This window comes from Leucopleurus acutus (assembly GCF_964270905.1).
Source record: "Leucopleurus acutus genome assembly, chromosome: 2".
Taxonomy (NCBI): domain Eukaryota; kingdom Metazoa; phylum Chordata; class Mammalia; order Artiodactyla; family Delphinidae; genus Leucopleurus; species Leucopleurus acutus.
This window is the reverse complement of record NC_139143.1, coordinates 112,540,597-112,555,549: the sequence shown is the minus strand read 5'-3', so window position 1 is coordinate 112,555,549 and position 14,953 is coordinate 112,540,597. Positions and strand designations below refer to the sequence as shown.

The window sequence follows — 14,953 nt, the reverse complement described above, 5'->3', positions numbered from 1 at the left end:
GATTCTTAACCACTGTCCGCCTCCCGATGCAGGGTCCCCACAAACCACTTTTGATGTGTTCAGTCAGTCACAGCACCTTCTCCATATAATGCACAAATTTTTTGTGTGTTTCAGTTGCATTTTTACCTTTCTTGAAATAATAAAGCATAATATGCTGAAAATGTTGCTTTTTTCTTCTATCTTCAATATTAAAATGGCTATACAAAAATTCACCAATTTTGATAGGTCTTTTTTTAAATGCACGCTGATATGACAGCTGTCACATACAATCTAACAAAATTGTTTCAAATGATGAAGACAACTAAGTGCTACTAGAGCCATCTTACAGGAAAAAATGAACAAACCTTTTGGCCCACACAAAACTTTTCCTCTCTCGACTGGATGTTTACTTGTATCATTTATTGTATCCTTTTATAATAAACAGGCAAACAGTAAGTAAGTCAGTTCCCCTGAGTTCTGTGAGCTGCTCTAGCAAATTAATTGAACCAAAGGATAGGACTGCGGGAACCTTATATTTCTAGATGATTGGTTAGAACCATAGTAACAACCTGGCGTTGCAATTGGCAACCGAAGGAGGAGCAGTCTTGTGGGACTGAGCCTTAAACCTGTTGGATCGGATGCTGTCTCCACATAGATAGTGTCAGAATTGAGTTAAATTGCCTGACATCCATCTGGTGTCACAGAATTGCTAGGTGTGTGTAAACCCCCCCCACATTTGGTGTCAGAAATACTGTGAGTGTGACAGTGGTGTGAGAGTAAAGGAGATACACAAGAGGAGAAGAGTATTTTCTAAACTTATGCCAACTTGGCTAGGGCATGGTACCCAGATATTTGGTCAGTCATTATTCTAGATGTGAAGGTATTTTTTGGATGAGATTAACATTTAAATGAGTAGACTTTGAGTAAAGCAGATTACCTTCCATAATATGAGTGGGTCTTTGAAAAAAGGATAATTTAAATAAGAGAATTAAGCATTTATCCTGCCTTTGCAGTATGAAATGTATTTCTGGATATCCAGTATTTCTCATTGATGAGGGAAAATTCTTCTTTACAGAAGATTTCCAGCAAATTTCTAGCAAATAAATGTAGAAAGAATGATAGAATTATAAAATCATTTTGTAATCCCTAGTTAATTGATTAAAGTAAGAGTCATCAACAGACAAAACTATCAGATGAAAATTAATGATACATTTTAACAACATTAAAATGGGGATAACCAAAGATTATGTGCCTTCTGACAGGATTCAAAATGAATTACTGCTTGTGGGAGGCAGAATAATGCCTGCTCCCCCTGCCCTGCTCCCCCTGCCCCCAAAGATGTCTATTTCCTAATTCCAGAATCTGTGACTATGTTAGGTTACATGGCAGGGGAATTAAGGTTGCAGATGGAATTAAGGTTGTTAATTAGCTGACCTTAAAAAAAAAGGAGATTATCCTGGATTATCCACTTGGTCCCCAGTAATCACAACAGTCCTTAAAAGAGGGAAGAAGGAAGGAGAAGAAGAGTTCAGAATGATGCAATGTGAGGAGGATTCAACCTGTTAACTTTGAAGTTGGAGAAGCGGAGACGAGAACTGAGGAATATGGGCAGCCTTGAGAAGCTGGAAAAGGCAAGGAAGCTCTCCCCTCAAGCCTTCAGAAGGGGATGCAGCCCGGCCCAAAGCGGAATTTTAGCCCAGTGAGATCTATGTGGGACTTCCAACCTATAGAATTGAAAGTTAAAACAAGTGTGCTGTTTTTAAACCACTAAGTTTGTGGTAATTTGTTAAAGCAGCAATAGAAAACTAATATACCACTTATAAAAGTTTTTTTTCACTGGGCTTCCCTGGTGGCGCAGTGGTTGAGAGTCCGCCTCCCGATGCAGGGGACACGGGTTTGTGCCCCGGTCCGGGAAGATCTCACATGCCGCGGAGAGGCTGGGCCCGTGAGCCATGGCCGCTGAGCCTGCGCGTCCGGAGCCTGTGCTCCTCAACGGGAGAGGCCACAACAGTGAGAGGCCCGTGTAACGCAAAAAAAAAAAAAGAAAGTTTTTTTGCTAAAAAATTGAAACAATATAATCAAGCCTCTAAAAACAGCTTCCATTTACAGAAAATATATGGGATAGATGAGCACAGTGCGTGATGCTACAAAGAGGCAGTCAAATTTAAAATGTGGCATACTCTACAGCTCAAATTGCTCAGGCTTCTGCCACAATGTCAGTGTCATGAGGGAAAATACAGGAGATTAGAAGAAACTCAGGAGATGTAAGAACCAAATGTAACCTTGTATCTTGTTTGAAAACCGATTCAAACAAACCAACTATAAAACATATTTTTTAGGACAGTTGGTAAAATTTTACAATGGGCTACATAGGCAATGGAATTATTGTCGATTTATAAGGAATACCATTAATGGTTTTGTAATGTTATGTAAGAAAATGTACAGTTTTTAGTGATGCAAACTGAAGTATATAGGAGAAAATGAAATGGTGTCTGGGGCTCTACTTTTAAAAATTTTAGAAGGAAGGGAAGAAAGAAAGAAAGAAAGAAAGGAAGGAAGGAAGGAAGGAAGGGAGGGAAAGGAAGAAAGGAAGAAAGAAAGAAAGAAAGGAGGGAGGGAGGGAGGAAGGGAGGAAGGAAAGAAGCAAGGAAGGAGGAGAGAAGGAAGGAATAAAGAAAGGAAGAAAAGATGAGGAAGGAAAGAAAAACTGATACAACATATATGCCCAAATCTTGATAATTGTTGAATTTTGGTAATGGGTATATCGGGGTTCACTGTACCTTTCTCTTTGTTTCTTTGTATGTTTGAAATGCTTCATTTGAAAACATTTTTAAAGAAAGAAAAAATACATCTAAGAGAATCACTTTTTTTCATGAAATTGTAGTACTTAGATGAGTTTTTTGCCTTCCAAGGCAATTTTACCTAAACTTATATTTCACACATAAGGATCACAGTTAAGGCCAACCCTAAATAAAATTATGGATTTAGCAGTGTTTACCTTCAGAGCTCCTGTTGCTAGCTTCCCAGGACTTTCTAGTGTTCCTGATCATAAAGCCTTTGAGGAAAAAATTTTTGATAATTTCACTCACATTAAGGTGTAAATGATTACAGATATAAATTAATTAAAATAGAAATAATGTTTTAAGTAAAAAATCTCTAATGGTGGAATGTGAAGCATTATTAAAACTCTTTTTTTTCTCTTTTTTTTGCGGTACGCGGGCCTCTCACTGTTGTGGCCTCTCCCGCTGTGGAGCACAGGCTCCGGACGCGCAGGCCCAGCGGCCATGGCTCACGGGCCCAGCCGCTCCGCGGCATGTGGGATCCTCCCAGACCGGGGCACGAACCTGCGTCCCCTGCATCGGCAGGCGGACTCTCAACCACTGCGCCACCAGGGAAGCCCTAAAACTATTTTTTTGTTTTGTTTTTTAACAGGGTACTTTTTCTTTAATTACTTCACAAAGCTGCCTAAGCTGCCTAAGGTAGTTTAAGAGAATTAAATTTACATGGACTAACCACCTCACACCAAAGGGCCCACATCATAAAAAGGTGAGGAACCCAGCAGATGTGACCTCATACCAGAGGGCCCACATCACAAAGGGGATGGGAATCAGGCAGGAATGACCTCACACCAGAGGGCCCACAAAAAAAAAAAAAAAATTTACATGGACCAGAAACCATCTGTCATCCGTTCCCAACCAGAGAGTAGCCTAATTTTTGCTTCATCAGCTGATAAAGGGGCATGGTAGAAGTATTACAGGACTTTGGAGGGAAAGAATCTTGTACTGAACTGTCTGGGTTTTAATACCTAGAGCACCACTTACTGGCTGTGTGACCTTGACCAAGTTATCTAGCCTCTCATGCCTCAACTTCCTCGTCTGTAATTGGGCTCATAGCAGTACCAACCTAAATGGTGGTTGTGAGGATTGAGTTAATACACAGAAAGCAGGTAGAGCAGTTTTCCCGCCTAAAAAGCACTCAATAAATATTAACTATCATATTATCTTTGACACTCCTCTTTTCTATAGGAATGATTAAAAATCAATTATCCAGTATATTCATAATTAAGGTGTCTGAACAATTGAGAAGGTCATTATTTGGAGAAATGGCTACTACTTGGCCAATCTTCTGGTACAATATCCATATATTTTCCAAGCAATTAGTATGTACTTGTTACCTTGTGCAGAGCTTCTGAATGATGCAGAAGGATTGAATCTTCTTCCTTTGGAAGAAGTAATCAAATAAAAAAACAAAAGACTTTTTAAGTAATTTCGCTCCAGCTCTTTTCTCCACACCAAAATTTCAAAATTCTATAGCTCATCAATCCACCCAATTCCTTGGTCAATTAAAGGCTCTACCCCTACAACATTACTTCCTTTCTTCCACCTCATAACTTTTATAGCTTTATATGCAAAGTGGGGGAATATAACTGACATTTCTCTGCTTAAGTCCAAGAGCAGTTACATGAGCCACTCCCTGGATTAGAAGGGGAAGGAGTCTTCTAGACATTATACCATACCCTTTGCAGGGGGCTCTGGAGTGTTGTAACTCCTGCTGATTTTACGAAGTTCTTCCCGCGCCCCTCACACCCCCAATTTTTCTTGCCCAAAGCAGTAAGTGAAGGAGGGTGACGCGCCGCAGTAAAGGTCTAGTGAACTTGTCTTTCCTGGGAAAAAAAGCGCTGACACCCCAGGAAGACAAAGTGCTGAAAGGCTGCACTGGTTGATTTGAACTCAGTTCTTGATAAAACATTTATTTAAATGACTGGTTAGCACCAACTGGAAAGCAGAGGGATAGGGATAAAGCGCAGACCTGGTTAGCAGCGCGGACCTGGTTAGCTCCGCAGAACAGTTGGCTCCCTGGGCAGTGCTGCGCGGAGCGCCTGCCGGCGGGATTAAAACACAGCTACTACGCCTGCGCACACCCTCCCGGGTCACGTGCCGGCGCTGTTCGGGTCTCCGAGATTCTCCGTGACTGAGGTTCGGCAGCCATAAGGGACCGTCAACAAAGAGACGAGAGGCGTCAGCATTTTCCTTTAGGGGGCGGATTCGGGTAGGAGCAGAGCTTTCGGTATGAAACGCCCGTTTCTTCCAGAGGCGGGGAAGTGAGACCCTGTACTGGGCCTGCGGGGCGCCGCCGTACCTTTGTGGAACATGGCCCGCCGTGGGGAGGATAGCGTGGCCCCCGTGGTACTTCTGGAGTCCCCTGGAGTTTCCAGTAAGGGCTTGCAAAGGAAGGGGCCCAGTGAGCGGCGCCGGCTGAAGGCGATGGTGTCGGAGCAGCTCAGCCAGGATCTGCTCAGGTAGGAGGAGGCGGGAACTCAGGCTGCTTCAGTTCTTAAGGCGCCCACCTCCGTACCAGAAACTGTGGCTCCTCGGTTTCTCCATCCCTCCCTGCTTTGTCCGCCTCACCTCAGGCCACTGCAGGACGCTCACTGGTCTCCTCACTACAAAGAGGATTCTTTCGCCCTTATAACCAATCCAGAGCACCTCGGAGACCACGTACCAGATTCAAGAAGAAAACCAAAATTACCATCATAGTTCTGTGCAGCACCAGTTTATGCCAAAATACTCTAACACGGGTAGGCTTAAGTCTTGAAAGCCTCGCTAATGTCGGGGTGGATACAGGTTTCGTGGTCCTGAAACTTACACAACTTTTTATAAGCTCAAACAATTCTAAGAAAAATGATACAATTAGATATATTTATTTTTTATATTTATTATATATTTTTATATTTATTTTTTTTTAATTTTTTGAGTATCTATTTAGAATGAGTAAAAATGGATCAGATTACTGGAGCGCTGGAGGTCTCTTTCTTTTGAGCGCTCTTTAAACGATTTAGCACAAATGCTTTCGTAGAAATACTTCCTGATCACAACCTGGCTTCCCCTCTCCTCCTAGAATACTCTACAGCCCGCAGCAACTCCCAGCAATTCCCAGTTCCCATGAGGACTCTAGCAAATGGAGAGTTGTTGTGAAGCTTAACTCAGGCTATAGTGAATCCAGGAACGTCATCTCAGTTAATAACGAAAATGAAGCTTAGAAATATTCCCTAGCTAGTTTCCATTTCCACCAAAACATTGATTCTTGAACTTTAGTGTGCATCAGAATCACCTGGAGAGCTTAGATTTACTGAGACCCAGACCTTAATTCTGATATAGTTGGTCTGGGATGGGGCGTGAGATTTTTGCATTTCTAGCAAGGTCCCAGGTGATGCTGCTGGCCTGGGTCACACTTTGAGAACTATTGAACTAGTGTAAACATAATTACTATTAATAACAGTTGTGCAGCATTCTACATTTAAAAAGTGCTTACTGTTGCCCACACTTAAGGCTCCACCATTTATAAACTGAACTTTATAAAGCAAAAAAATTTCCTTTTAATTTGGGCCTGTCTATGAGAGATTCTGCCTTGTCTCCACCAGTGGGGGAAATTGATGTACAACATTAAAAAAAAATGAGAGTGAAGTTGTTCTGTTTCTAGGATGAATCTCTAAGGATGTGGTACTCCTCTTCAGTGGCTCTATTCTTCTGGCTGTATTGTGAGCCTTGAAGTGTCATGAATTTAAAGAAGATAATACATCTAATTTATATAAAGAAAATGAGGTCATAAGTATAGTAGGTGAACAATTTATCCTCATCCTAGCAGCAATGAAAGGATAGGATCCTGAAGTCCCAAGTTCCTGTTACAAGCAAAAGTGTTTTTGTGTGTTTTTTTTTTTTAAACAACTAAAAAATCTCATGTACTCACCCAGCCATACTCTTCTACAAACTCCTTGAGGGCAGATACTATGCTTTAGTCCCCTTTATGTCCCCAGTGCTTCGTACATGGTACATACTCAGTAAATTTTTAGTGAGAATTGGGTTTAATCAGTAGTCTAAAATGCTTTAGATAGGTGAATACAGTAGGTGACAGAGAAATAAGGTGGAAAGAAGCTGGGCCTTGACACCACTGAGCCTTTGCTCCAGCCTATCCTTCCTCTAGAGTTTATTATGAGATGAGCCAATAAAACCCTCCTTAATGTTTAAGCAGGTCTGAGTCAGATATTGTTACTTGTAACAGATAACAAGATATGCTTATAACTGATACAGGTAGTTTTATAAAATAAAAAGCACTGTATTTTCACATTAACATTTTTTAAAACATTAACTTTTTTTTTATTTGACCAATACTCATGAGCATCTATTATGAACAAGGCAGATTCCCTAGTGACAGTTGTATGGCTACCAGCTGCAATGCTTGTTTATTCACTTGGGGAGAAGTGGGGGATGGGTAGAAGGTGGGTGGGAAGGAGGAATAAATGGTGTATTTGTATTTGTACAATTTGAGTTTTTATTAATGTTTGGGAGACCAATACATTCTTGTATAACTTTAACAATCGCTTATGAAATAACTTATTGATTAAAATATTGACTAAAATGCATCTATTCGCTCATTGTTTCCAAGGTTCTAAAAGCTTTGTGCTCTGAAGCATTTGTTTTGTTTAGGGTAAAATACAGCCAAATCCAAAAAAGCAGATATTGAGCTCTTGCTGTCTAATGAAGGTACAGTTTTTGCCTTTGGAGAGTTCATTGTCTGAATATAATATATTTTAGTTATATTAAAATAATATAATTTTATTATTATAAAAATAATAATGATACAGTGACAAGTGCTGTGATAGAGGTATGTACGGAGGGATCAGAGGAAGGAGCCAGTAACTGGATCTTGGGGGAGTGAGTGTCAGTGGCAACATTCTAAGCTTTCACTGTAATGGATATCTTTATCCATACTTGGACCTCCTGTAGTGTACTAGTGTGATTGCTAGTTATATCCTGCAATACAGAAGTCCTCTGAGAATACATAACTTGCTGATGATAATGTTATACTATATGAAGTACTATTTAACATTTACAGAGCAGAAATATATAGTTACCACACAGAAAAAACATTGTGACAGTTTCTATTATGATGCTGATTTCTGTTCTTCTATCACCTTACATGTGAGCTTTACCATAACTATGTTCTAACATTAGTAAAGGGATTTGAATGGGCTTTCCTCGAGTCCGTCGTTTTAATAATAGATTAGAGCATAGTTCTATATTTTGTGAGGTGGGCAATGGAAAAGGGCTTAAATGTCACATTCTTGATAGCCAAGCCTGCATTTCAGACTTGGTATTTAACAGTAGTCAAAGTACGGCATACCAGTTTCTAGACTGGATTGTCTATTATTGCGTGTGGTTTGCTGGTGGTTTTGACTGTTTACTTTTTTTGCTTCAGTTTTAGTAAGATTTTAAAAAATTGATTCAATAGTCAACAATCACATTACTTTGTGTTCTCTTTCCAAAATAAATCTAAAGTACATACATTATAAAGGAAAATCAACATAAGTAGCAGAAGATAAATTTTATTGGTAGAAGGAATTAAAAGGAAAAGATATTTTTTGAAAAAATAGTCTTACTCTTTTAGTGTAATTACCTTTGTTTTCATTATAAATTTTGGAAAATTGCCTTCTAAACCAATGTTAGACAATGTTCTTTGGATGAACTGAGAATAAACTCATTTTCATACTAACTTTATTTTGTTATCTCTGTATTTTTAGTTTATGTGGTTTTTTTTTAATTTTTTTCGGTACGCGGGCCTCTCACTGTTGTGACCTCTCCCGTTGCGGAGCACAGGCTCCGGACGCGCAGGCTCAGCGGCCATGGCTCACGGGCCCAGCTGCTCCGCGGCATGTGGGATCTTCCCGGACCGGGGCACGAACCCGTGTTCCCTGCATCGGCAGGCGGACTCTCAACCACTGCGCCACCAGGGAAGCCCTATGTGTTATTTTTAAAGCTTATTTTATAAAAATGGGCATATTATATATTAACTGTGTATAATTAATTAGTTTAATTAATTAACTAATTAAACTATGGTTCCTTTTTATTCCTTATAGGCTTCTAAGAGAAGAAGTCCATACAGATGTTACTTTCTCAATAGGTTGTACTTTGTTCAAAGCACACAAAGCAGTCCTTTTAGCAAGGGTTCCTGATTTCTATTTTCATACTGTTGGACATACAAATAACTTAACAAATCATGAACCTGTTGCTGTGGAGAACTTTGAAGCTTCAGAATTTAGAATATTTTTACAGTAAGTGCTTTCTTCATCTTTTTTTCTCTTATATTTAAATCTAGTATGTAATTGCCTATTTTTTAAACATATGTGTGTGTTTTTATTTCATGTATTTTCATATCTATTTTATAACCTTCTAACTTAAATTCCATATTATCTTAGTAATTAGTGTTAGTAGAGGCTAAGTATTAGTATTAGAGTCTTTGAGGCTTAGTATTAGGAGAGGCTAATTTCTGCTTGAGATTGATCCTGAGAGAGGAGAAATATATCTGCTTTAGAGAACTGTCTATTCACATCCTTTGTCCATTTTTCAATTGGATTATTTGTCTTTATATCATTGAGTTATAGGAGATCTTTATGTATTCTGGATATTAGGCTCTTATCAGATATAGATCTGCAAACACTTTCTCCCAATCAGTGGGTTGTCTTCACATTCTTGATGGTGTCATTTATAACACAAAAGTTTTAGATTTTTTAATGTAGCCTAGTTTATCTAATTTTCTTTTGTCACTTGTACTCCTGCTATTGTAGATAAGAAAACATTGCCTATTCTAGGGTCACAAAGAGTTATTCTTATACTTTCTTCTATGAATATTTTGGGTTTATGCTTTTATCTCTTGCATTTAGGTCTGTGATCCATTTTGAGTTAGTTTTTGTGTATAATGTAAGGAAGGGGACCAACTTTATTCTTTTGTGTGTGACTATCTAGTTGTCCCAGTACTATTTTTGGAGAGACTATTCTTTCTCCATTGGATTGTCTGTACAGGCTTGTTGAAAATCAGTTGCCCATTGCTATGGACTGAATTGTTTCCCTTGAAAACTCGTATGTTGAAGCTCTACTCCCTAATGCGATGGTATTTGGAGATTGTGCCTTTGGGAAGTAAATTAGCTTTAGATGGGACCTCATGATAGGAATAGTGCCCTTATAAGAAGAGACACCAGAGAGCTCGTTCTCTCTCTTTCTCTGCCATGGGAGGGTACAGTGAGAAGGTGACTGACTGCAAGCCACGAAGACAGTTCTCACCAGAACCCCACCATGGTGTAATCTGATCTTGACGTCCAGCCTCCAGAACTGTAAGAAATAAAATTCTGTTGTTTAAGCCACCAGTCTATGATTTTTGTTATGGCAGCCCAAGCTGACTAATACACACATAAACGTTAGGGTTTATTTCCAGTCTCTAAATGCTTTTCCATTGGTCTGTATGTCTGTCCTTAATGCCAGTGCCAATTATCATTTTAACTTTTATGAGAAATCAGAGTTGGATTTTTGTGTTTTTATGTCCTGAATCCTAGGTATTTTTTAGATGCTAGTCTTTTAGTTATTTGCTGACATACTATTTGCCTATAATCAAAATCATGTTGACTTTAATGTTGAAAATTCTTTTTGGATAATTAAACTTAAGTATATGTGTGTGATTTGGTGTATTTTTCTTCATTTCATGCTCTGACAGTTGCTTGAATGATCTGTTTTTATTATTTCAGAGTTTCTTATATGAAGCTCCGATAAGCATAAACAGAAAAATGGGTATCCTTGGCTTCCTCTGTTTGTAAGAACAGTATGACATACTATAATTTAAACAAATACTTTAAGTGCAATTTAGAAAATCATTATCATTTTCCAGTATAGATCATAATAGGTTCATTACTGAGTTCCAACCATCAATTTTAAAATACACACTTTTGTTTTTCTAGTAGGTGGTATAGTGGCTTTGTTGTAGGGTAGGCTCTGTGGTCAAGCCAGGTCTACCATTTCTAACTGAGTGAACTTGGACTGATCACTTACATTAGTTTCCTCACCTGAAAGATGGACATAATACCTGCCTCATAGCGTTGTTGTGAGGGTTAAATTAGATGCTTGTGAAGCACTTAGCTCAGTGACCTGAGATATAGTAAGCACTGAATACATTGTAAGTATTATTCATAGTAGTAGCCCTTTGATATTACACATTTCTCCAGCTATTGAGTGTATGTTTAGAAAAAGATGCTTGGGAAAAGTCAAATTTTTATATATTAGAGAAAGAGAAATTACATTAATGTTATCCTTTATTTGTTGTCTTTAAAAGGGTTAGAAAAAAAGATTGAATGAGAGACAGTATGGTAGAGTGGAGGAAGCACTGGACTTGGCAACAAGACAGAGATATGCCTTCTGGCTGTGCATTACTTTGTTTTATGATTTCTTTGAGCCTTAATTTTCTTATATTTAGAACAAGGACGTTGGAGTAAATGGCTTTGTGCTTCCTAGCACTTCACAATCCTCTGTTTTAAGCACTTAATCACATTCTGTTTTGTGTTAGGTTAGTGAAATATGTCTGTGGTTATGTAAGCTCCTTGAGATTAGATCATCTCATCGATGTGAGCATTCCCAGTGGTATCTCATCAGTGTCTTGCGTATAGAAAGTGCTTGTGATATACCTCCCCCTTTTTTAAAAGGCAGATTGTATTGAAATTTCTCTGTGTTAATATAAAGCATAAGGAGAGGATTATAATGTGGAGTATTGAGATAACATTTTTTAGTAAAAATTCTGATAACAGATTTTTAAATTTTTATTGTATGAAATGCAGTCCTTATAAGTATCTTCAACACACATCCTTCTCTTTAAATAACCAATAAAGATTTTGAAGTATACTGTCATATTGCTACTTATTGTAGGGTCCTTTGCTATGCACTTAAGTTAGCATAGTAAGTACAGTCTTCGAAGAAATTTTTTATGTACCGTGTCTTCAGATATGGCTCAAATGATTGGCACTGGAAGTAGTTCCTGCTTTATGACCTCATGATTAAAATTCAATAAAAATCTTTGATTTCCTAAGACTTACCACATTATAGTTGTGTGTGCATGTTTGTGTGTGTGTGCGTGCACGTGTGTGTGTAAAGGAAGGAAAAAAGGGAAGACCTTTAAATTTTCAATTTAACATCAATAACTGGGAAATGCTAGTATAAAATGTCAATCAAGTAAACACATAGAACAGCAGCACAGTATAAAAGGTTCCGTTTCCCCTTCTCAGGTGGTGGCTATTTTCTCTCCCACATCCCTTACACTAGTAGGGCTGAAGTGGGTGGAATAGGTGTCTTGTAATATTAACTATATATATATGTAACTTGGCATCTGGGGCCTCACTAACTGGGGAGAGACTGCCCCTTCCAGAGTTAGCTAATTCCCTGAGCATGACTTTGATATGCAAACCAAGTAATCCTGAAGCCATTCCTACACCCACCTCTTCTGTCTGTTTCTTATACTCTAGAAGGCAACACTCTCCTTCCCTAATCATCCCAGAGCCAGGTACCAGACAACTAAAGACCACCCTTATAGCCCAGAGCCCCTCTCCCCCAAATTACTCAAACTATTTAATCCTAAACTTGGTCAGCTGCTTACCTTGCCTCACCCATTCCTTCCCACAAAAACCACTTTTGCCTATGCTTTGCCCTCCCTGTTATGTCTCTAAATAGACCCTGTTGCTTCCCCATGTGGCCCTACCTGGCATGGTATTCCCCATTCCTCTTGTGAACTGTAAGTTGTAAACTATCTATTCACTGGTAATCATCTCCTGATCAGTTGGCCTCACCATACCTGAATAAACCTAAATTCCCAGGTAACTTTTTTTTTGTTGCCACGTGGCTTGCAGGATCTTAGTACCAGGGACTGAACCTAGGCCACAGCAGTGAAAGCCCAGAATCCTAACCAGTAGGCCACCAGGGAACTCCCCCCAGGTACATTTTAAAACACTTGTGAACTTCATTACTTCCTCTAGACCTTTCTCCCTCCCTTCTTCCTCTAGACCTTTCTCCCTCCCTTCTTCCTAAAATCTTTGAATCGCATCTTACCAATCTGTACCACTGGTCAGTCATCCATAGACCCCTCCAGGTCAGTCCTCTTCATTCCTCAAAGAAATTGACTATTGTCAGTTTCTCTAATAACTTAATTCTTGGTAATTGCAATTGCCATACCCATTAGCAGTCACTTTCCACTCTCTCCTCCCCCCACTTCCTGGCAACCAATAATCTACTTTCTATCATTATGGTTTTGCCTATTCTGGGCATTTCATGTAAATGGATTTTTATAGTATATGGCCTTTTATGTGTGGGTTTTTAAACTGGGTGTGATGTTTTCAAGGTTCATCCATGTTGGGTTGTTTATCAATACTTTGTTCCTTTTTATGGCTGAATATTTCATTGTGTGATGGATCAAGGGTTGCCAAGACCATTCCCAGGTTTGATGATTCACTAGGAGGACTCATAAGACTCGGCATATAGTTATACTCTAGCCTCTGATTTATTACAAAGGAAACAAAGGGAGTTTTTACCGGGAGTTGGTCTCCTGCCTGATGTGTACCCATATTCCAGACTCCTAGAAGGAAAGCATGTGTTCAGCATAAACCATATTATTTGTATAAACAATGCACAAGCTAAAAACAGCTGAGCCACCCTTGTCATTTAGAGAATGCTAGGAACACTGTTGAAATAATGTTCCCAGATACCAGCCGAGGACACCTCTTACAATCAAGTCTTTCAAAAGATAGCAGTCCCACCTGTGTTAACTCTTTTCTGTATATATGGATATAAATTGTGTTTATGCATTCATCAGTTGATATACATTTCAGTTGTTCTGACTTTCTGGCTGTTATAAATAATTCTACTACAAACATTCATGTACAAGTTTTTGTGTGAACATATGCTTTCAGTTCTCTTGTGTTATGTACCTAGGAGTCGAATTGCTAGGTCATATGTTAAACGTTTTGAGGAACTGCCAGACTCTTCCAAACTGGCTACACCATTTTACATTCCTACCAGCATGTATGAGGATTCCAGTTTCTCTGTGTTCTTGACAACACTTGTTATTATGTCTTTTTGATTATAGGTACCCTAGTGGGTGTGAAGCAGTAACTCATTGTGGTTTTGATTTGCATTCTTCTGATGGACAGTGATGTCGAATATCTTTTCATGTGCATATTGGTTGTTTGTATATCTTCTTTGGAGAACTATCTGTTCGCATTCTTTGCCCAGTTTGAAATAGGCTTATTTGTCTTTACACTATTGAGTTTTGTAAATTCTTTTTTTTTTTAAAATAAATTTATTTATTTACTTTTGGGTGTGTTGGGTCTTCGTTTCTGTGCGAGGGCTTTCTCTAGTTGCAGTGAGCGGGGGCCACTCTTCATCGTGGTGCGTGGCCCTCTCACTGTTGCGGCCTCTCTTGTTGTGGAGCACAGGCTATAGACGCACAGGCTACAGACGCACAGGCTCAGTAGTTGTGGCTCTCGGGCCTAGTTGCTCCGCAGCATGTGGGATCTTCCCAAACCAAGGCTCGAACCCGTGTCCCCTGCATTGGCAGGCAGATTCTCAACCACTGTGCCACCAGGGAAGCCCCTGGAAATTCTTTATATATTCTAGATACGAGTCTCTTATCAGATATATGATTTGCAAACATTTCTCCCATTTTGTGGGTTGTCTTTTAACTTTCTTCATGGTATCCTTGAAAACACAAACGTTTTTAATCTCTATGACTTTCATTTTATTTTTTCTTCTATATGTGCTTTTAGTGTCATATCTAAGAAACCATTGCCTAATCCAAGGTCACAATTACTTATCCTGTGTCTACCTTTTTAGCTCTTACATTTAGAGCTTTGACCTATTTTGAGTTAATTTTTGTATATAGTGTGAGGCTAGGGTCCAACATTGTTCTTTCACAGTTGGATATCTAGTTGTCCCAGTACCATTTTTTTTTTTTTTTTTTGTATAGGTAAGAAGTGGATTTATTTAGAGAGATACACAGATACATTCCATATACAGAATGTGGTCTGTCTCAAAAGGCGAGAGTGGCCCTGGGAGGAACACACTCCACAGACAGAGTGTGGGCCGTCTCAGAAGGTGAGAGGCCCAGCACTGTT

General features: G+C 39.1%; 1 protein-coding gene across 1 annotated transcript in view; it reads left to right on the top strand.

Moving 5' to 3' along the window:
- Window positions 1-4,987: 4,987 nt before the first annotated feature.
- The window catches only part of BTBD8 (BTB domain containing 8), a gene marked incomplete at its 3' end in the record, with an annotated part of 88,552 nt that continues 78,586 nt past the window's right edge, over window positions 4,988-14,953 (top strand). Inside the window, exons 1-2 of the mRNA XM_082832305.1 lie at window positions 4,988-5,278; window positions 8,894-9,088. Coding sequence (XP_082688431.1) covers window positions 5,130-5,278; window positions 8,894-9,088 — 344 coding nt within the window. The 5' untranslated portion in view covers window positions 4,988-5,129. The remainder of the gene's footprint in view (window positions 5,279-8,893; window positions 9,089-14,953) is intronic.